The sequence below is a fragment of the Nyctereutes procyonoides genome, unplaced genomic scaffold (assembly GCF_905146905.1).
Source record: "Nyctereutes procyonoides isolate TBG_1078 unplaced genomic scaffold, NYPRO_anot_genome, whole genome shotgun sequence".
NCBI classification, from domain to species: Eukaryota; Metazoa; Chordata; class Mammalia; order Carnivora; family Canidae; genus Nyctereutes; species Nyctereutes procyonoides.
The window spans coordinates 5,545,137-5,566,795 of record NW_026575036.1 but is presented as its reverse complement, the minus strand read 5'-3'; the positions used below and the strand labels follow the sequence as shown (position 1 = coordinate 5,566,795).

Sequence of the window (21,659 nt, the reverse complement as noted above, 5' to 3'; positions counted from 1 at the left end):
GGAGGACAGTGATCAGCAGGGCAGATCCAGAGCAGGGGGCTCAGACCACCAGCTTTCCCTCTGTTTCCCCTGTCTCCACAGCCAGTGCCAGGGAACAACACAGAGGCTGTGGTGGGAGGGACCCGATCAGAGCAGGGAAAGTGCTTCCCTGTGTGCAGCTTCCAGGAGCCCCTGGACACACAGGGCACAGAGCAAATGAGGGATGGAGAGAAGCTCCTCTGGCAGCTCAGGAGGGAGGAGCAGAGGGCAGGGCTGGGGGAGTCTGAGGAGCAGGGGGTGTGGGTGCTGAGGCCGGGGTGTGCACAGCAGGTGTGTGTGGCCCGCAGGTCTGTGCTGCGGGGTTCACAGTCCTTGTGCCCAGGTCTGTGTGTGAGCAGACATCACCCGGGGAAGGGGGGGCTGTGACATCAGGTGATTGAAGCCCAGGGCTGCGCGCTGCCTTCCCACTGGGCCTACAGAGTGTGCTTTGCTTTTAGGAGCAGCTGTGGGCACCCAGGGAAGGCCCCTGGGGTGGGAATGGAGCACACGTGGGCTCCAGGGCTGGCTCTAGTTATCAGCTGGGCCCCTGGAGGCATCACCTCTGGGAGCTGCGCTGCCACCTGCTGCCCAAGCATAAAGGAAAAGCCAGGTGGCCCTTGTGTGCCAGCAGCCCCAGGGCTGGGGCCAGGAGGGGAAGGGGCTGCCGCGGGGGACCAGGACGCCGGTGGGGAGGGCGGCAGGAGGGCTTCCCTGAGCTCGGAAATTCCTGGGTTCTCGCTGGAGCCCCGACTCCCCAGGCTGGGCGTCCCCCCCCCCCCCCGCCCTCAGCGCCCAGGGCCCAGGGCGGGCTGTGCGGGGAGCGCCCTTCTCTGCCGCCCTCTGGTGGCCGCGGAGCGCGTCGCAGGCCGCTGCGGAGAAGGTTCCGATCGCGCCCCCAGGGTCTCGTCCCTCGCCCCCTGGTGGAAGTTCCGTGTATGACAAGAAGCATTCTGTGATCCTCCAACCTCCTTTTCCCCCTGGCTTCTGGAAGCACTCACCACCTCCTTAAGGCTGCGATAGTCTTCCTGAGATTTAATCCTGTTTGCCCTTGCCTGAGGTTTGCTTTTGGGGATGTGTGGTGGAGACAAGGGGCTGAAATAAAGCTATTGAGCAGAGAGAGCAATTTGTCTTCCTACTTGGGTCCCATCTGCAATTTTAGCTTCCAAGAGTCTTTAGGAAGTTTCAAAGAAAGATGGCAGGGCTAGTGACATTCCTGGAGAACATGGGCCTGGAGCCGACCAGGCATGATGAGTCTGGGCTTCTGTGCATTTGCCCCTGAGCTCAGCCCATCAGCCTCAGCAGGGAGGTGGATGGGCAGGAGCCAGGAGGCAGGGGACAGGGATGCTGGAGGAGATGGCAGATGGACAGATGCTGACAGGACTCCTTATCTCTAGCTCAGGGATCCGCTCTTTGGGGATCACCTTTACAATGTGCAGTGCAACTGTCCACATACTTACCAGAGGCACATTTTTGCCCTTTAGGGTGGATCTAATTTTGGAAAATTGCCAAGGTTTTTCTGAGGCTGCTGAGGACCCAAGAGCGAAGGTGTCTTGCCCCCCCCCCCCCAGAAGCTCCCTGAGAGCTGGGAAGAGCCAGGGAAGAGAGGCACAGGGCTCTAGGAACTCCTTCAGCAACTATGTGTGAGTGGAGTGAGGCAAGGGCAACTGGACCAGGAAGACACAGAGGTCTAGAAGGTTTCCAAGGAGACAAGGAGATTGATACTCAGTAGCAAGGAGCAGGAACATGGAGAGGAGAGGATCAGAGAAGTCAGAGCTCTCAGAAAGTGCATGACCTTGGGGGAGGGGATGTGAGCCTTGGAAAGAGATGAGTAGGAAATGTGTGTGTGTGTGTGTGTGTGTGTGTGTGTGTGTGTTTCTCCTTCTAGTATTTACCAACCCTAGCTCTAAGGAAATCCTTTCCAAATCGATCCTAAATTGCTTTTGCTGTAACTAAGCCCATCTCTCTAGTGGAGGTAGTTTCTGAAGTCTAGGATCTAGTTCAGTGTGTTCCATCAGATGTATGTCCATGGGGAAGGTGGTGGGTAAAGGGTAGAACTTAGAGAAGAAATGTGATTACCCAGTTCCTGGCTTTAATTACATGGAAGCACTGGACATTCCGAACTTTATTATACTTCTAACTGTTCATTGGGTTTTGGATGGATCTGGTGGATTTACTCCCTGGTCTTCTCTGCAGGACTTCTCTGGAAGGTTCCCTCTGCACCCTCCCTCCTGCTGCTACAGAGACTCCCTGGGCTCCAGCTGTAACCACACGTCTGGGTCTGGGACCTTCACATGTGGCTGAGAGAGCAGGGGGCGGGGAGAACAATTCTCCTTTAGGTTGCTTGGGTTAATGTTCTCAGGGTCTCCCCTGGCCCTGAGGGGAGCTGGTCTCTGCAGAGCCCCGAGGAAGCCTGAGGGAAGAGGCGGGGGCCAGCTTGCCATGATGTCTTAGGTCTTCACATACTTGGCTGGGTGCTTCATCCCTGGTCCCTTATAACCCAGATTCAAGCGTGTACACTGGCCTCAAGGTCTCTATTCTCTGCCTCAGTTTCTCTTAAGCAGGTTTCATATGTGTATTACTGGGGACCTTTTAGTGAGGAGCTGCTTGAAAGCATGGAGGGTGACTGCTCAGAGGTTGTCTACACTGAATCCAAAATAATGGACAGTAGTAGGTTATTTTGCTCCCACTGTGCAGGGGGCTTCCTTAGCTCTCAATGCAGACATCCCTAGGCCTTCCCTCCCCTCCCTCTCCTCCATGGGATCCCTAACCAGGCTGTCCCACACCTTCTCCAGAGCTGGTCAGTCTCCCTTGCCTGCCTGCCTCAGTTTCTCTTTCTCCTTATCCCCCACACCCCAGCACTGGGTGTGCCAGGCCGCATGCACTCAGACATTAAGGCTGAGCTCAGCCCTCCTTTGATGGAGGCATTCTGGGGGGGAGGGCAGGGGAGTCAGTGTCCATATCCACATAGGGCCCCTGGAACCCCCAGGTGGGCACAGGAGGGAGCCTGGGGCAGCCCTGGCAGCAGCCTGGCCCTGTCAGCTCTCTGGGCCCATCCAGCAGCAGCAGGTCCTGAGAGGTCCCCGGGCTCAGCAGGAGCCAGGAGGGAGGGCAGAGGCTCCTGGAGCCACTCTGCAGCCCCCTCCCTGGCCTGGCTCCCCCTCCTGCTGCACACCTGCCTCCTTCTCTCTCCCTGTCTGTTCCCCCACCTCCTCCCTGTAGCCCTGGCTTCTTCCTTCCATCTTGGCCTCCTTCACCTTCACCTCTGGAAGCACATCTGTCTGTCTCAGGGCCTGACTCCAGATGTTCTGTGGTCTGAGGTTTCCCAGGACTGGGTCTGCCCTCAGCTCCTCCTTCTGGCTGTCCCCCTGCCTGTGTCCCTCCCTGGGGTCAGAGGGTCTCTCTTCCCCTCACATCTGTGTGAGTCTCACCCTGGGAGCCTGTCAGTGTCTCCCCCTGCATGTCCTGCTGTCTGTCTCCTGTGCTGCCTCCTTCATTCCTGGTCCCTCTCTGCCCTCCCTTCCATCTCTCTTCCTTGCTTCTCTTATCTCTGTCTCTTTTGGCCTCTTCCCCTGTCTCTGTCCCACACCATTGCCTCCTCTCCTCTTCCTTCCTCCCACTCCTCTAGGTTCAGACACTTCATGTGACATTAGCTGGGGGAGGGGATTCTAACTGCCAGTTTCTGTACTCCTCCAGGAGACCCTTATGCCACAACCTTGCATCCTTTCCATTCCCTCAGCTCAGGACCAGTTGTCTTCCTTACCTGGTGATAGTCTAGGGCCCTGGCCTGTCCCCCAGCCGCCCACCCTCTCCCAAGCAGACAGTAAGTAGCACAGGGAGAAGGGGAAGGGATTGCTCTGGGAACCAGATGCAGGACACACAGACCCTCCCCTGCACTTGCCCTTCTTTCCCTCAAGCAGAGGCACATCTGGAACAATCCCAGCTTGAGGCAGGGAAGACAGCCTAGGACCTGGGAACAGGCACAGATCACACACTCAGCTGCCCCTCCCCTACTGTCCTGTCATCACAACCTTCCTGCCAATCGTACCCTGTTCCTTTGCCTCTGGGAATCCTGGCTCTGTGGTCTGGGCTGGGCCACTCACCCCTCCCCCAGCACAGTGCCCTGAACACAGGACCTGCCTCCTGGAGATGTGTTAGGACAGGGGTGCTGGGATCTGTAGGTTTTCCTCAGGTGGATGTTCTTCCTGAGATCTGAGATCTGGGGAACTTTTTTCTGTTCCAAGATCAATGCTATCTCTGTATAGTTAATATAGATTCTGTCTCTTTAAGGATCTACTGCTACCCTTCTCTCCCCTTCCTCTGCTTCCACCCCAGTCTTAAAGCACATAATTGATGGTTTAGTAGAATCTCAACCACAGTATCAAGTAGAGGCAGTGGTGCCCCCTTTCCTTGAGACCCATTGCTTCTTGGGCCCATCACATGTGCATTCAGCTCTGGGTGTCTAAGTAGAAACTACCTTCTCCATCTCTGAGAAGTCTTTCCTCTCTTTCAAAATTAATGTTCCAAAAAGGAGCAGGCACCTTCTTTTGGTCACTGTTTCAGGGTCTTGAGAGCCCTACATTTGAATATCTAGAGCAGGATGTTCTCTAGGCAGGAGTTATATCTCTTTCATTATTTCCACTAGCACAATGTTCAATGCATATTTAGTTAGGGTATGCTCCGAACGCTGAATGGCTGTCTCAGGAAATCCATCCTGGTGAAGTTTAAGATCTCTTTTGGTTTCATTCCTGGAGTGATAGGAAACATGGGTGAGGAGGCTGGGATGGATGGTGCTGGTAGAGAAACCTGTCTGAGATTCTGGGAGGGGCAACTGGAGTGAGGAGGGTTCTCCTGTCCTTGTTTACAGGACTGCTAAGTGGGCTCTTCAGCTGGATCTGGGACTGGCCTCCCAATCTCCACAGGCTGGGCTCCACCTGGCTCCCTATTTTCTCCTTCTGCCAACCAGGACCTCCTCCATACCCAGGACTCTGGCAAAGCTTGTTTACTCCTAAGATCACATCTTAAATCCAATGTCTCCAGGAAATCCCCATTTAAACCCTCAGTCCACCTCCTCACCCAGCAGGGGCCCACTCGTCTTCCATTCCCACTTCTAGCCTTCCTCCAGGATTCCAACTAAGACACTTCCTTCACCCTTTTCTACCCTTCCCTTGTACCTGCCTCCCAATGCCCCAAACTTCCTAAGATTCTGTCTTGCCAGGGCCCTGCCTTCTAAGGGCCCCGCCTCCCAAAGGGCTCCACCTCTCAAAGGGCTGGCCTTTGAAGAGCCCCAATTACTTGAGTGCCCAGCTAAGCTTCAGTCCAAGTCCAACCTTCTTTGCAAGCTCCCTACCTATCCTTAACTTTCTTCTTAAGTCTTTCTCCTCTGAGACAAGAAAAGCCCATAGGTAAGTCATTTCTTGTGTTTATAGAGTTGGCAAGAACTAAGACAGAGCCAGAGAGGAAAAAGGCTTGGCTGCTACTTGGTGAAGCCCTTGGGGTTTGAGCAGATGGTATTACTTAGAACCAGAGCTAGACTTTAGATTGGGGGGATGCAGAGCAGAAGCCTTGTGAATTTAGGAAGGGCAGATAAACTTATCTGTGGGAGTTAGAGTGATTTGGAGGCCTACACTCCGTTCTCCTCCAGACCACAAAAGTTCTCAACTCTGCTGGTGAAAATATGATTTAGGGGAGGTTATTCGTTGGTTCTTCTCCTCCAGTATCCTCCCACCTGTTTGCCCTGCCCTCCTTCCTGCCCCTTCCTTTATGACCTGGTGGACAGTTTGCTTTCTTCATCTCTGTCTCTCCCGCTGGGCCCAGCACACAGTGTGCTTAGACATGTTCTTTGAAGGAATGAGGGTTCCCCCACCTGGCTCTGCTGCCTCCTTCATGTTTTGCCTCACTGTCTCACTGGAGATTCTGAAAGTTTCTGTATCATAACTTCTTAGGGAGGACATCGTTGTAGACTTTGCCAAACAGCAGATCCAGTTTAATAAGATGGTCCCCCATCACCAGAAAGGATTTGAGGTCATCTTCCTCCATGCTTAAGGAGCTAACTATCTACTTTTACAGCTGCAAAGCTATCTGCGTATCTTTATTATCTAATTTAAAATACTTGTGTTGGGGATTGATTTTTAGGCCAGGTCAGGCTGTAAGAGGAAGATTACCAAGCTCCCTTGGGGTGTGGCTGCCTAGTGGTCTTTAAAACACTATCTAGGGGATCCCTGGGTGGCTCAGCGGTTTAGCGCCTGCCTTCGGCCCAAGGCGTGGTCCTGGAGTCCCGGGATCGAGTCCCACGTCGGGCTCCCTGTATGGAGCCTGCTTCTCCATCTGCCTGTGTCTCTGCCTCTCTCTCTCTCTGTCTCATGAATAAATAAATAAAATCTTTAAAAAAAAACACTATCTATAAGAAGGCTTCTCAAAAAAAAAAAAGGCTTCTTTGAGGTTCCAAGTATATTATAAATGAGCCAGTGCAATAAATATATAAATGAAAAAAACCCTTGAGTTTTGATGGCTCTGTTATTTCTCTTATAATCTATCAATTTTATGTATATAATAGGCATATGTATTGATCCAGAAAGTCTTGGAAGAGAAGCTGGAAATAGGACTGGCTTCCCGGGTCTTCTAGAAGCAGTTTGCTGTTACCGCAAAACATATTTGCAACTCTTTAATTTCAAAGGCCCTTAGGGTCTTAAACTGTTCTCCCCCCACTTCTTCCCACTGCCATGTACACTATGGGCAGTATCCCAAAACCAGAAGCCCACACAACACTTATCCATATACAACACTTGTTTTATTGATCAGATGTGGCAAATGTTGATGTCTAGGTTGTCTTTCTCTTGCCCTCTAGCAGTCATTGGGCAACTTCTCTCCACTATCAATTGATACCTGTTATGTACTTCCAGAAGGCAGATTCGTTTTAACCTAGTTTAAACAAAATCTGTGGAAAGGTCAATTTCCTTCAGCAAGTATATTCCAAATTGATACATATGATTTATGTATTATATTCTTTTGGTATACCTTCATCCCCTTTTTATTATCACAGAAATTATAAAGGGGATTAGAAAGATCTAGGGAAGAGGGATAAAGCATCTCCCTGAAAAAGTGGTGGCAGAGGTTATAGATTATGTTGCCTGATCTGGGGTGAGGCAGACAGGTTTTGGTGGAGAAGTCATATGGATCTATATTTGATTAGGAACTCAGGACTTTCTGGATATTTATTTATTCTGTTTAGTTTACATTTTTATTGTGAATATAGTCTTTTACTAATAAATTTCTGTGTATTTCTCAAAAAAAAAAAAAGAACTCAGGACTTTAAGGCACAATACAACTTTCATATGACTCAAATGATCTTGTGACTTTCCTATAATAAAATAAAGCAAAATGAATTTAATTTCCAAGGAAGCAGATGGCAGTGTGTAGCAGCTACCTAGGCCTAGGAGAGGACCAAGTACATTGTGATGAGAGAGGACAGAGAGACAGAGATAGCTGAGTCCCAGAGGACAGAAGGACACATTTAAAGATATTAAAGAAGATAACCAGAGAGATAGTCAGCCTTTCCTAAGCCACACTGTGTGCAGTGTGTTACTGAGCGTATTCATTGGGAGGAGGTACATGGAAGAAGGAGCCATGGATCCTGACCACTCACAACTGCTAGTCTAAACGAGGAGACAGAGTACATTGATGGATGAGACCACTGGATGGATTTCTAGATTCTGTGCTTACAAGGAAAGGAAGGGTTTTAGAGGGAAAAAAGCAAAGCTGTTTAAGTAAAAATTCTTAGAGATAGTGGGTACAGATCAGTGCTCATTTTAGATAAAGGCCATCCTACATCATAGTTGTAATTTGGAAAATAAGGTGGGCAGGCAGATGGATTTTCTTCTACTGCTTTATCCTGAGGAGATATATATGTATATATGAGAGAGAGAGAGAAAGAAAGAGAGAGAGCGCACAGGCAAGTGGGGGAGAGGGGAGAGGCTGAGGGAAAAAGAGAAAATCTTAAGCAAGTTCCATGACTAGTGTGGAGCTGACTCAGGGCTCCATCTCATGACCCTGAGATTGTGACATGAGCCAAAACCAAGAGTCAGATGCTTAACCAACTAAGCCATCCAGGCACCCATCTCCTGAGGACTTTTCTTAGGTGTTCTGTAGTGACAGGATTCAGGGTTGAGTAGAGTAGAGAATCATATGGGGAAGTAGAGAAGAAACCACTCTTCAGGGCAGCCCAAGTGGCTCAGCGGTTTAGTGCCGCCTTCAGCCCAGGGCCTGATCCTAGAGACCCTGGATCAAGTCCCACATCGGGCTTCCTGCATGGAGCCTGCTTCTCCCTCTGCCTGTGTCTCTGACTCTCTGTCTCTCTCTGTGTCTTTCATAAATAAAATCTTTAAAAAAAAAAAACCACTCTTCACTATTGACATCAATGTATCATATCACTTTCTAATTCCTTACCTGCAAACCTTTCCTGGCTTTTTCAAGCTCTCTTTCTGATTCCTGTTTGGAATATCTTATTCTGATTCTTCCTAGTAGTCCGTCTAGTTTCCAAAGACCTCTAAAAGCAGAAGCTCAGGCTTTTCTGATTTGTCAAGTTCATCGTCTTGTTTTGTGTGATAGAAATGTTAAGAATTTCCAAAACTAGAATCTGACTGAAACTAAACCTGTTAATGTGTCAAATCATGAACAAGGATCGCTGCATTTAACTCTCTTTCTGTAGTTATCCCCAAGGGACTGAGAAAATCCCACCTTGTTCACAAATGTCCCAGGATGATACTAGACAATATGGTGTCTACATAGTCTTTAGAGAAGCTCTGGCTATCTGCTTGTTTACCCAAATAATGGTGCAATTTTACTAGTGTAGTGTGTGCATGTTGCTAGGACTCTATAGATATTGTGGGAAGGAAGCAAAATAGTTTTGGTCTCCATCTACATGATTTTAGTCTGTATTTGACTATTTAAATTTGGTCTACATGCCGTTGGTCTGGGGTGTGTTAGTCTGCATTAGGATGAGTTTTATATATTGACATGGAACTCAGCCTCTGCCAGACTAGGATGGGACTTGAGAGGCATAGCGCCAGGGGTGGTAGGGTAGATAGGTGAGTAGAAAGTGGTGGCTGTGTTTCCTCTGGATCTAATGAGCAAACAGTTCGGGGACTGCCATGCCTTCAAGTTCAAGTCTTAGTTGCACCTAGTAATAGCTACTTACAGAATTAGGGTTTTTAGCTTCATGGAGAAACCACAAAGAAGGTTCTACCTTAAGGAGTTTTTACTTTAGAAAGGAGACAAAAGTTTGTTCCAAGTCAATGCAAACAGAATACGGTACAAAGTAAGATCATAGGTGGAGGTTGCCTGGTAAGTGATCTGTTTGGTGAGGTTGTTCTCAGAAGACTTCTGGGAGATAAGTTTGGATATTTATTTTCTTTAGTATCAGCTGAATTTGGTTACTTCAGCTTTCTTTCCAACCTTTCAGGAAAGCTATCTGATTTTTACTTCTCTCTCTCTCCAGGGGAGAAGTTACACATTTATTACTTCTGCAGCAGTTTCTCTTTTTCTTTCCTGCACGGACCAAGACTGAGAATTATTGTTATTATTATTAATATTATATCTTAATATCTAGGTCTGTATCAATATCTCTAGCATACATTTACCTGGATCTGTGTAGCTGGGCAAACTGGATTTATTGGTTCAAGGCGTGGTGGAATTTGTGGGAGCAAATAGGGAGCATGGAAGGAAGGCGTAAAAGAGGCCCAAGCTGAAAATGTAACTTGAACTTATATTTCCTAGGAATAGTTCCAGGATACAATAGTTCCAGGAACAATTCCAGGATAAGGTTGCTCTTTCATGCAACCTTCTCAGGTTAACCCACAGTGCACGGAAGATACTCACTAGTCTCACCAACACTGGAATATGAGGTCCTTAACTACTCTTAATTTCCATTAACTAGGAAGCCATCTGGGATCTTGACATGCCCTTGCGTTGGCTGTTCATTTCTGATTGAGGAATACCATCCCTGGTTCATAGTTTATGTATCTTTTACTTAGTTTGGCATCTGCAGAGGTGTTCATGAAATGCCCTTAATTCTAAGTTCCACCTAGAATAATTCTCTATTTGCCACCATTCTCTTGCACTGTGTGTAAATGAGTACATGATGATTTTAGGGTAATAGTGGTGTTGTTGATATTTAGGGGAAATTTGAAAGTGTTGCTTTTGGTTGAGTTCTTATGCACAAAGAATCACTATAGTGCCTGAATTTTCTAATTTAGAATTTGCCTTTGTATTCATTTATGCTTAGTTGAAATCTGATTTTTTAATAGACTGAATCCTGTCTTTCTCACTTAGAAACTTTTATGCCTTCTACTTGAGGGACCATCCAATTTCTCACTTCAGATACAACCCAAAGCACACCGAACCCATCTATGTAGGTATCTACAGACAGTAAGAAAAATGGTAACAATTTTTTTTTCCCTCTGGGAGCTTATCATATAAGGACATTTCTCTTTTTTTTAAGAGTTTGTTTAAAAAAAGAGTTTGTTTATGAAAGAGAGAGAGAGAGAAAGCATGAGTTGGGAAAAGGGTAGAGGTAGAGGAAGAGAGTCTCAAGCAGACCCCATGCTGAGTGGGGAGCCAACTTGGGGCTCAATTCCATTATCCCAAGATCTGCAGCCAAAATTAAGAGTCAACTGAGTCACACAGGTGCCCATATTAAGAACATTTCATGGACACTTCCTCATCTCCTGAAACAAGTGAAATCCTATTCTATCCACCATCAATCAGTTGACTATTGTACATTCTTGCCTACTGTAGGCTAGCCTTAAATGTAGTCATGTTGCCTGATGCCAAAACGTGAAGTGACTTATTTTCCAAATAAGGTAAAGCAGAGGAAATAATAAAACTCTGTGTTGTGTGTATGTTCAGTAGTTGCACATCAAGAGGATGACACTGAAACAATCATAAATATCACAGATAATGCGTTTTGTCTACTGACTTACTTCCTTTGTACTTCTGCTTTGTTGTGGTGGAAGAGACTTGAACCTCAGTTCTTGCATCAGATCTCTAACCTCACCAAAGACGCTGTAGAGTCTGGTGTACTTCCTTGGCTGTGGCCAGTCAACTCTTTCTACCTCAGGCCTTAGCTGGGGTAGGAACAAAGGAAAGGCAAGCCGAAAGCATTGTTAAGCAGAAGCTCTGCTCCTGGGGTCCACCTCACCACCTACTATACCTACCCACTTCCCTAAAAGGGCAAAGCTCTAGGCCAATGAGTTATACCACTGGACATTGATGAGGGGAGAGTAGGGGGCAAGGAGAGCATACTGGAGAGATCAGATATCTCTATGTAGGTGTGGCCTTAGATGCTTGGAGAAGGAGAGTCAAACAAACTTAGTTGTTTATTGTTTGCTTCCTACTGCAGGAATTTAAGTAACTGGAGTGGAGGGATGTTTGTGTTTTTCCTTGCTTATCTTCAGTGCTGAATAAATGGGCAACAGTGTATTTGTTGAATGAATAAATGAATGACCATGATTGGACACAGACTTTGAGAGAAGGCAGAAACAGGAAGAGAAAATGGGAAGAATCTATTTCTCATTTGCTTTTAACTAATTCTTTTCTACTCTTGTGTATGAGACTTGGCCCCATTGTTCATGGTGGTTTCTATTCTGTGTACCTTTTCATATGTAGGCTGACCTGTTTCCACTTTAGAAGTATTGGTGTACACATACTCCACTTACTATACTTAAAATTCTTGGCTTGAACTCAAAGCCCTACTCTTGTATTCCTGACTGCCCTCTACCAGAGTCCAGGGATGCTGACTTAGAAGTCCAGAAACTCTGGAGAAGCCTAGCTATCCAAAAAACTTCATTCTTGATTGTTTGGGAGGCACTGGTTTGATTGGCTCCAGAGTTTTCACTGTTTAGAAATTTTAGAAGAAAGAGAGAATTTGTATACTCTGGGATCAGGAGGATCTGTGCTTGGATACAAAGGGATTGTTTTAATCTATGGACATGTTATGTTTATAGTCTACTTCTCTGAACCTTTGAACTTGAAGATCATTATTGAACAGCCTTATTGGCCTTCTTCTCAAGTCTTTATTAAACTTCTAGCAAAGCAACTGGTATCAAAACTATCTTTGAAGCTCTTCAGGAGGAGCTACAAGGCCAAATTCCTGATGGACGGGAGTGTTAACTCCCTACCATGGAAACTGTGAAATTTACTGCCTTGGAAAAATGCTTTGAAAGCTAAGGTCCAGAGTGAGGGCAGTACTCCTCTGAACACAATGACCTCCAGGACAAAAGAGAGTGGGGCGAGGGCTGGCTGGGAGAACAAGACAGCCTGTAATTTGGTGGGTAGAGTGTTGGGTTTGACAGGAGTTTTTCTTGGAGACTAGGGATAGAACTTTTGTTTGGAGTTTGAAAGGACCTCAGAGACTGAGAGAAACAAAGGGAAGAGGAAGAAAAGTAGGGGTAGCTGAGAGCATTATGGAATTCATACATGTTGGCTTCATGTTCCCAGGCCCTTCTTTGCATTTCTTGAAGTACATCCCCTGAGGAAGCACCTCCTTTGAGAGAGACTATTTCCTAATGGAACTGAGATTCACAGGCCCAGGGCCCTCACTAGGAAATGTTCTTGGGAATGCTCTTGAAATACATGATGGTGAATGTTCTCATCTCCTGTTTACATCTGTCTGGTCCTTTCATAAATAAATAAATAAATAAATAAATAAATAAATAAATAAATAAATAAATAACCAACCAACCAACCAACAACCAACCGATCCTTCTAGGACTTTCAAGACATATTAGTGTATATATATATATATATATATATATATCCATTTTCTCTGTCCTAAATGGGTTGCTTGCTACTGTTATGAGTAGATCCTTGTCCATGGTAGTGAGGGTTGGAGATGGGAGTGTGGAATGCAGAAGGAAGAGGAGGTATATGGATCCTGACCGTGACCTCTGGAAGTTTTTAGACTATAAAGGAATTTAAGTGACACACCCAGGACACCAACAGACAGAAAGGGAAAATTTTTCAACTGAGCATCAATTATGTGCTGTAATTGCTAGAGATGCAGAGCAGTCAGGATGCCTTAGGAAAATCCTCCTAGGTACAGGATGGGGAAAGTTTGTAGAATAGGGCTGAAGAGAAGGTCAGGACTGGACAGAAGGAGTGAGGATGGCATCCCTGGCAGGGCAGGTAACTTACTCAGGACACAGGCTCATCCTAGGAAAGGTAAGTCAGGATGTGAGGAGTTGAGTAAGGAGAGAGGTAATGGGGCTGAAGGTAGGGGGAGATAGGACAGGGCTTTGACAGCTGGGTCAGAAGGTCTGGACTGATTATACGCCATTGGAATAATTGCAGATTATTGCACAAGAACAGGCATTTCTGAACATGGCATTTGATGATGATGTTTCTCTGTGTTGTTTTAAGCTGGATTTGTGGTAGGCTCTCTGAAGATTTGCAATCATGGGTTTACTTTCTCTTCTATAAGTTTGCTTCGTTTGTTTGTTCTGCTTGCTTTTATTTTGTCATAAAATATGGTTATTTAATTCCCAGTTTTGTTCTTTGGGTTGTTTCTCTGGGATCTTCATACTGTATCTTTGGCCCACTTTCCCTCATCTTCAGTAAAAGTGAGAAGAGCTCAAGGACCACATTGCACAACACAGTGGTAAACAGAAATTATTAAAAACATTACCAGTCTCTCTGACCCACCATTCAGATTGTCCTCCTTTGGGATCCTGCTCAAGGTCCAAGGATGGACTTCAGAAGAGTGTATGATATTTATTTTTTAGGTAACTAACCTCAGAGGAGTCTGTGGTTCAACAAGTGTGAAGAACCATTGTTCTTTGTTGAAAAGTAGGTTGCTGGGGACAGTTCCCAGAGAAGGAAAGATGGTACAAGCATCCTTAGTGCCATCCACAGGAGCCTCCAAAGAGAGTTGAAGGAGCTGAAGGAGAAAGAGTAATTGGGAAAAGGGAAATGGGTTCAGAGGGAATTAGCAGGAGGGGTGCCCCATCTTCCCTTATTCTTCACCTTCTTTCTAGCAGGTGTTCCTTCTTTGCATCCTCCATATCCTGGTGATTACAGGATTCTGGTTCTCCTTCGATTTAAATCTACTGAGTGCCTGTCATTTTTCAGGCTCTGTACCAGATCCTCTCACAACGTTATCTCCTGAAATTCCTGTGTGGAACCTGCCATGCACCGAATGGGGTCAGTCCCTCCCTCAATCATGGCATGTTCACACCATCGCTTCCTGTCAGGCCCCTTTTCCATTCATTTTATTTTCCCCTTTCACCCTTATCTCTATTCTCATTTCTCCTCCTCAGTGGGGGCACATGCTTTAGTGTATGTAAGAAGTGCTCTTCTAGTCTATGCTCTGTATGTGTAGTTAGATATATTCAACCATTCATCAAATACAGTGCCAACTCTGTCAGGCACAGTTGTAGATGCAGGGAGTCCAGCCAGAAGCAAAACAACTTTTAAAAGTTCTGCTTTCATGGAGCTTATATTCTAATGGAGTGAGAAAAATCATGAAGAAATAAATAAGTAAAACATTCAGTACCTTAAATAGTGACAAATGCTAAGAGAAAAAAAAGAAGAGATAGGTAGGTTGTGGGTGATTGGGAGCAGATTGCAGTTGTCTATGTGGTGATTCAGGAAGGCCATGCCAACAATCCTGCTATTTCACCAAATGCAGTTCCGAGAGCAACCATGTGGATATCTGGGCTAGAAGCGATGCAGGTATAGGGGACAAAGTACAAAGGCCTTGAGGTAGGTTCTCGCATGGTATGTTAGGAGGCCTGCATGGTTAGGAGGCCAGTAGCTAGAGAAACAAGTGGGAAGAGAGAGAAACAGAAGGCTGAGAGGTAGCTGGGTCAGTGGCAAATACTGTAGGACTTTGTAGGTCAATATAAATGCAGACTTTGGCTTTACTCTGAATGGAAAGGAAAAACAGTGGAAGATTGTGAGCAGAGGAAGGTCGTGACATTTTAAGCAGATATATTTGCATCCTTGACAAATATACAATGTTTTTTGGCTGTCTTTTAAATGAACATAAAAAGCATTGTGCTAGGAGTACCTGGGTGTCTCAGTCCATTAAGCATCTGCCTTCAAATTAGGTTATGATTCCAGGGCCCTGGGATTGAGCCCTAAGTGTCCACTGGGGTCCCTGCTTAGTGGGGAGTCTACTTCTCCCTCTGCCCCTCTCCACTCTCATGCTCTCTCATAAATAAATAAATAAATAAATAAATAAATAAATAAATAAATAAATAAATAAATAAAGTAAGTCTAAAAAATAAAGGCATTGTGCTGTATACCTCATTCTGCTTTTACTTTTGCCACCTAACATTGTTTTTGAGGTCTACCCAAGTTGCTGCCTATAAATCTACTTTATTCTTTCTGACTCTGTGTAATATTTCATTGTTCACACAAAGCACATTTTACCTAAATATTCCTCTAGCAACAGATGCTGGCACAGCTCCCACTTCCTGTCACCACAAATAGTCCTGTGATTAACATGCTCACATTGGCTCCTTATGGACTTTAGGAGAGAGTTTCCTGGGGGTGCGCACCCGGGAGAGAGATTGTGGAGTGGGAAGGGGTGTGTGTTCTTAATTCCACTGGGATTGTATTTCAGATAGTGTTCCTAGTGTTGCTCCCACCAGCAGTGTGTGATGGTTTGTATCTTCTCACTGAATTCTCATGCTGATCCAGTGAGGACCCTTATGGATGAGGAGACTGAGGCTTAGAGAGAGTGAGCAAATTCCCTGAGTTCATGTGGTCACAGGGAAGGGCCAGGGCTCACATCCAGTATTTCTGACATAATGATCGTTGCTTTTTCCTCTATAGTACCCAGCACTGCCTCTTCCATAAATCAGATGAGGCAAGCATAGGCAAAAAAACATTATTATTATTATTATTATTATTATTATTATTATTATTATTTTCCTGGTCTAACCCAGTGAGCCTAGGATCCCCACATGTTTAGCATCAGCATATTATGAAGGTGTGTAGTTAGAGTCCTTGGAGTTTAAGGGCAAATTATATAGAATAAAACTAATTTCATTGTCTCATGAGGGCTAGCTAACAGGCTTGAGGTTTTAGTGGACGATTTTGAAACTAGATGTTTATAAAGACTAAGTATCAACGTTTGAGGATTTTATTTTATTTTATTAAATATTTTGTTTAATTAATCATGAGAGACAGAGACAGAGACAGAGAGAGAGAGAGAGAGAGAGGCAGAGACACAGGCAGAGGGAGAAGCAGGCTCCATACAGGGAGCCTGATGTGGGACTTGATCCTGGGACTCCAGGATCACTCCCTAAGCTGAAGGCAGATGCTTAACCGCTGAGCCACCCGGGCATCCCACATGTGGGCATTTTAGATCAGATTTCAATATTAAATATTAGGTAGATTATATTAAGTGCAAAAAAAGAGATGATATTAAGTCCATATTGTTAGGCACTGAGCTATGTACTTACAGGCATCATTTCACTTACTCCTAACAACTACACTAGGAGGGATTTACTTTTACTCCCACTTGACTATTGTGGAATCTAAAGTTCTGAGAGGTTAACTAACTTGTCCAGAGTCACCAGCTATAGGTTGAGTTGAGATTTGAACCTGAATCATCTACCTGCAGAGCCTTACTCCTAACTACTCAGCTGTGCTGCCTCTCTGTGAAGGAAGCTTTTAGAAACTCTTCCCTTTGAATTTGAGGACAATGTCTATCAGTTGGGTGGTTTAGAACAGCCATGCAAAGTACAAGGTTAATAGACAAGAATCTCCAGAGGGAGAGGATAGGAAGTTTGAAAATGTTCCCCAGGTATCTTTATTATGCCTCTGTTCCCCGAAGTGGGAACCTCTGCATTAGGACATCCTACCTGGATTATAGGGCCTGAGCATGATGCCTTCAAACAGTAGAAATTCTCTAACTGGGCATGAATGATTGATTGCCTATAACCCAAGACATCCTGATATTTTTAAAACAGGTGTCCTCAAAGGCAAACAATTCTTTATCACCTTTGTGTGGCTTATAGCTGCCATGAGTGATGTATGTTCAAGGTTTCATCACAGTTGGTTTTTTCCCTTCACATTTTTCATTTTTCTTGCCTTCTAAAGGAAGGAAATACCATCTATATATTTACCTGATCCAGGTTTATAAAGGTTTCCTGGCTACAAAGTATGTATCTCAAATTCAAGTAGATAGAAATTCTGGATTATGTGCTCTTTCGGGTTTCTCTTCTCGGTTTTGGTCATTTTTCAACAAATATTTTTGAGCACCTAACTCACAGTCTGATGGAGGAGACAGGCAGCTGACCTGGAATTTGAATACATAAGGATAAATGGCACATGTGGGAAGTGCAGGTGCTATGAGAGCACATAGGAAGGGCAGCCTAAGGGTCAGGGGAGGCTTCCTGAGGAAGCACTCTTGAACCGGGAACTGAAAGAGAAGTGGGGACAGGGTAGGTAAGTAAAGTGGTCAAGAGGGCAATAGAGGCAAGGGAACAGGGTGAGTGCTGAATTTCACAGCTGGAGCAGGAACTGAGCAGAAGGTGAGGCTGGAAGAATGAGCACAGGTCAGATGATGAAGGAAGGAAGGACTATGAAGGAAAAGCAGTGGGAACCATGGAAGGGTCTGAAGCCTGGGGGTCAGTGGGGGACACTTCAATCACATTTATAGTGTAGAAAGATTCCATGAGTTAAGAACTGACCCTCCTTATCTATTTCACATTTGTTGGTAAATCGTAATATAAGAACTGGTGAATGGCAAATAAAGAGTCTATATGGATTTGGATTTGTAGACAGAAGGGCTGACCCATAACCCAAGTCTTCCTTTTGATCATCTATAGAAAATATTTTTTCAGTGTTTTTTTTTCAGTTTTGCCTTGATTTCTGTCTTTAGAAACCTCTGACAGCATTTCCTAAAATTATCTCAAACCAAAGCCTAAGCACGGAGGTGAGTGGGGGTTACATGACTTTGTTTTCTCTGTTCTCCACTACTCATTTCTGGGGCATCACTGTGATTTGTTCTTCTAGAGCCTTTCTTCCCTGAGGAGGGAACCATTTCAGTAGTAGCAGGGGAGTAGGGAGAAGGTGGAACCTCATGCCAGTTCCTTCACTAAGAAAACATTTGGCATATTGAAAGCATGGTTTGAATGAGTTAAAAATAACTCCACATGAAAAACTAATAGGGAGTTACAGGTGCACGTTTTAATATAGGCTCACAGAGCAGGGAAGATTCTCCAGGCCTGTGGTAGCTGACATCACAGATAGCACAGGGTGTGTATAGAGCGTAGTGTGGCCAGTAAGGAGACTGTCTGTAGAAGTGAGCTCACCTTCTCTCCTGTAGCCCAGAGAGGGAGGAGACAGAAGGTATTGTTAGGTTGTGAGCTACTGAGCTAGATCACTTATTTCTTTCTCCCTATGATTCACATACTCATAACTGTAAATATAACTATAGTGAATTTTTGTCTGGGTGCTTTGGGTGAGGTGTTTTGAATGTCAGAATTCATAAAACCACCTTCTTGGCACCTCTCTCTTTTCATCCATAGACCCTGGGTCAGCTGCTACCCCCATTTCTCCAGGGTTTCCTTCCCAGGCAGCCTGGTCTTCTCCTTCTTGCAGGTGGTTATGAAGGCTGTGTCCCCTTTTCCCTCCTCCTCTATGTTCACAGCACCCCTATGGGTCTAGGTGAGTAAAGGGAAGGGGTGGTCTGTACATTCTTGGCCATCAGTACAGCTGAATGGCTGAGGCAAAATGCAGAGAAAGGGGGACAAATTTCCATATGACCTTGGCTAACTGATATTATGGCTAAGAGTTTTAAGACTGAGATACCAATATTTGTATTTTACCCTCAGATGATATTTTTAAAAAGATTCTGCAATTGCAACCATGCCTGTTAGCCCATGAATTAGTGTGTCATTACTCATGCTCAAGCACACCACTGTGCATGTGAATTCTTGCACAATACATTCATGTCCTGTTGTATCTTACAGCTTAATTAATACATGAAGGTATAGGAGTTGGACGAACTCAAATAGGATTATGTCATGTAGTATGCAAAACAGGAGAATGTAGGAAAGTATCTGACACTTTTCTGGGGGCAAGCCAGTTAATTTCTCTATGATGTCTCTTGGTGTCAGTTTCTGTGATATTTGGGCTGCAACATATGGCTTGTGACTTCTGAGCATTGGTTGAACACAACTGTTCAGTAAATATTTATTGTTTACTTAGGCATTATGGAGAGACAGCACATGCCAGATGGAATATGAAGCAGCAGATGTGAAGCCTGAGCAGTGGAACTCAGCAACCCAACCCAACTCCGCTTAACTCAGCCTCACTGAACCTGATCTGAGACTCTCCACTCCTGCACTTGCTACAGCTCCCTGACCCTGGAATCCTCTTCAATTCTAGCTAGAATGCTGTGTCAGGCCCTTCGCAGATTTGGTCAAAAACTAGTACGCAGACTTACACTGAAGAAAGAGAGGGCTGAGACTGCCCCCGCTGGAAGACTGACCACACTGGATTTAGTGGCCCTTGGTGTGTGCTGCACAATCGGTGTAGTTGCATATGTCATAGCTAGTGAGGTGGCTCGAGATCAAGCAGGACCATCCATTGTGATCTGCTTTTTGGTGGCAGGCCTATCTTCTATGTTGACTGGGCTGTGCTATGCAGAGTTTGGTGTCCGGGTTCCTCATGCTGGCTCTGCATATCTCTACACCTATATCACTATAGGTGAACTCTGGGCTTTCATCATTGGTTGGATCTTCATCTTCTCCAATGTTGCTGGTACAGCCACTGTGCTCTTTGCCTGGCTCTTAACTTTTGACAACCTCTTTGGGAACCAGATCTCTCAGACCCTGCGTGAAAGCATCTTACTGCATATTCCTCAGGTGCTTGCAGAGATTCTAGGCTTCTTTGTTGTGGGCCTTTTGTTGTTACTTGTCAGATTGCTGACCTTGAGGGCTAGGGAGTTGGTAATGTTTACCAAAGTGGTCACATTGGTGAACCTTTTGGTTCTCGGTTTTTTCATCCTCTCTGGTTTCATTAAGGGGGACCTGCACAACTGGAAGCTCACAGAAGAGGACTACATAAAGGCTGGACTCAATAACACCTCTAGCTTGGGTCCTCTGGGCTCTGGAGGATTCGTGCCTTTTGGCTTGCAGGGGATTCTCCTTGGATCAGCTAACTGTTTCTATGCTTTTATAGGTTTTGACAACATTGTTACCAGAGTTAAAGAAGCACAGAATCCCCAGCGTTCTATCCCCATGGGCATTGTGATTTCATTGCTCATCTGCATTTTGGTGTATTTTGGTGTCTCTGCATCACTTACACTTATGGTGCCTTACTACCAGCTCCGACCTGGGAGCACCTTGCCTGAGGCATTTTTCCATATTGGCTGGGCCCCTGCCTACTATGTTGTAGCTTTTGGATTCCTATGTAATCTTTCTGCCAGTCTCTTGGGTTATATGTTTCCCATAAGCCAGCTGATATACACGATGGCACAGGATGGCCTCCTCTTCCCTGTCCTTGCCAGGATCCAAACTGGCACATATGTTCCCATCGTGGCCACTGTGATCTTTGGCATTATTGCAGCAATCATGGCATTCTTTTTGGGACTCACTGATCTTCTACACCTCAAGTCAATTGGGACCCTGCTAGCTTACTCCCTAGTGGCTTTTTGTGTTCTTATAGTCAGGTATCAGCCTGAGAGGAAGAATGGGGGAAGTGAAGATCAGATGAAGGAAGAGCATGATGGAAATGGAGCACAGATGCAGGAGGAGAATGGATCTACAGCAGAGAAGCTGACTCTACACCAATTATTTTTTCCAGGCAGCTCCACCCCCACTGCACTCTCTGGATGGGTTGTCTCTGTTTGCTCCTCACTGCTTGCTCTACTGCTGACTCTGCTCTGCCTGGTGCTGACCCAGTGGCCAGGTCTGCTTTCTCGAGACCCAGTCTGGATCACAGTGGTTGTGCTGCTCCTGGTGCTCATCACTGGGATCACTGGGGTCATCTGGAGACAACCACAGAGCCCCTCTCCCCTTCACTTTAAGGTACCTGGTCTGCCTCTCCTCCCAATCCTGAGCATCTTTCTGAATGTTTACCTTATGATACAGATGAGAGCTAGCACCTGGGCCCTACTTGGTGTCTGGATGCTGATTGGGTTTGTTATCTACTTCACATATGGGATCCATCACAGCCTGGTTGCATAGCCCCGCTGAAATTAGGGCCCAAACTGTAGACCTTGAACTCAGCAGTGTCGGGACATCTTTGGTTTGACATCATTACTCCTGAAACACTCTGGTCTCCCTGTACATTAATGGAAAGTACTCTTCAGCAAATGGAAAGCTAAGGCTATCATGGCATGTTGATGCAGGAACATTAATAGAGCTCTGTATTTATTGTGGAGTGAAGGATGTATTTTAATTTCCTTCTTTTTTTTTCTGTCTCCTTTCAATTCTGTCTGTAGCTGCTTACTGGCTTTAAAACATTATTATTCAAATAAATTAGAAAAATTATTTTTGTTTTCTTTGGATAAATATCTAGTAGTGAAAATACTGGATCATATGGTAATCCTATTTTTAATATTTTGAGGAAACTTGATACTCTTTTCACAGTGACTGAAAAGATTTACATTCCCAACAATTGTACAC

The 21,659-nt window shown here is 45.5% G+C and overlaps 1 protein-coding gene across 1 annotated transcript; it reads left to right on the top strand.

The window, feature by feature from the left end:
* Positions 1–19,421: 19,421 nt before the first annotated feature.
* Positions 19,422–21,218, top strand: LOC129505539 (cationic amino acid transporter 3-like). The gene has a single exon (XM_055318577.1). It carries the CDS (start codon positions 19,422–19,424, stop codon positions 21,216–21,218), a length of 1,797 nt encoding a protein of 598 aa, XP_055174552.1.
* Positions 21,219–21,659: the final 441 nt, after the last annotated feature.

Coding starts and splice junctions, on each gene's coding strand:
- LOC129505539 (XM_055318577.1), top strand. CDS start 19,422: ATGCTGTGTCAGGCCCTTCGCAGATTTGGTCAAAAACTAGTACGCAGA.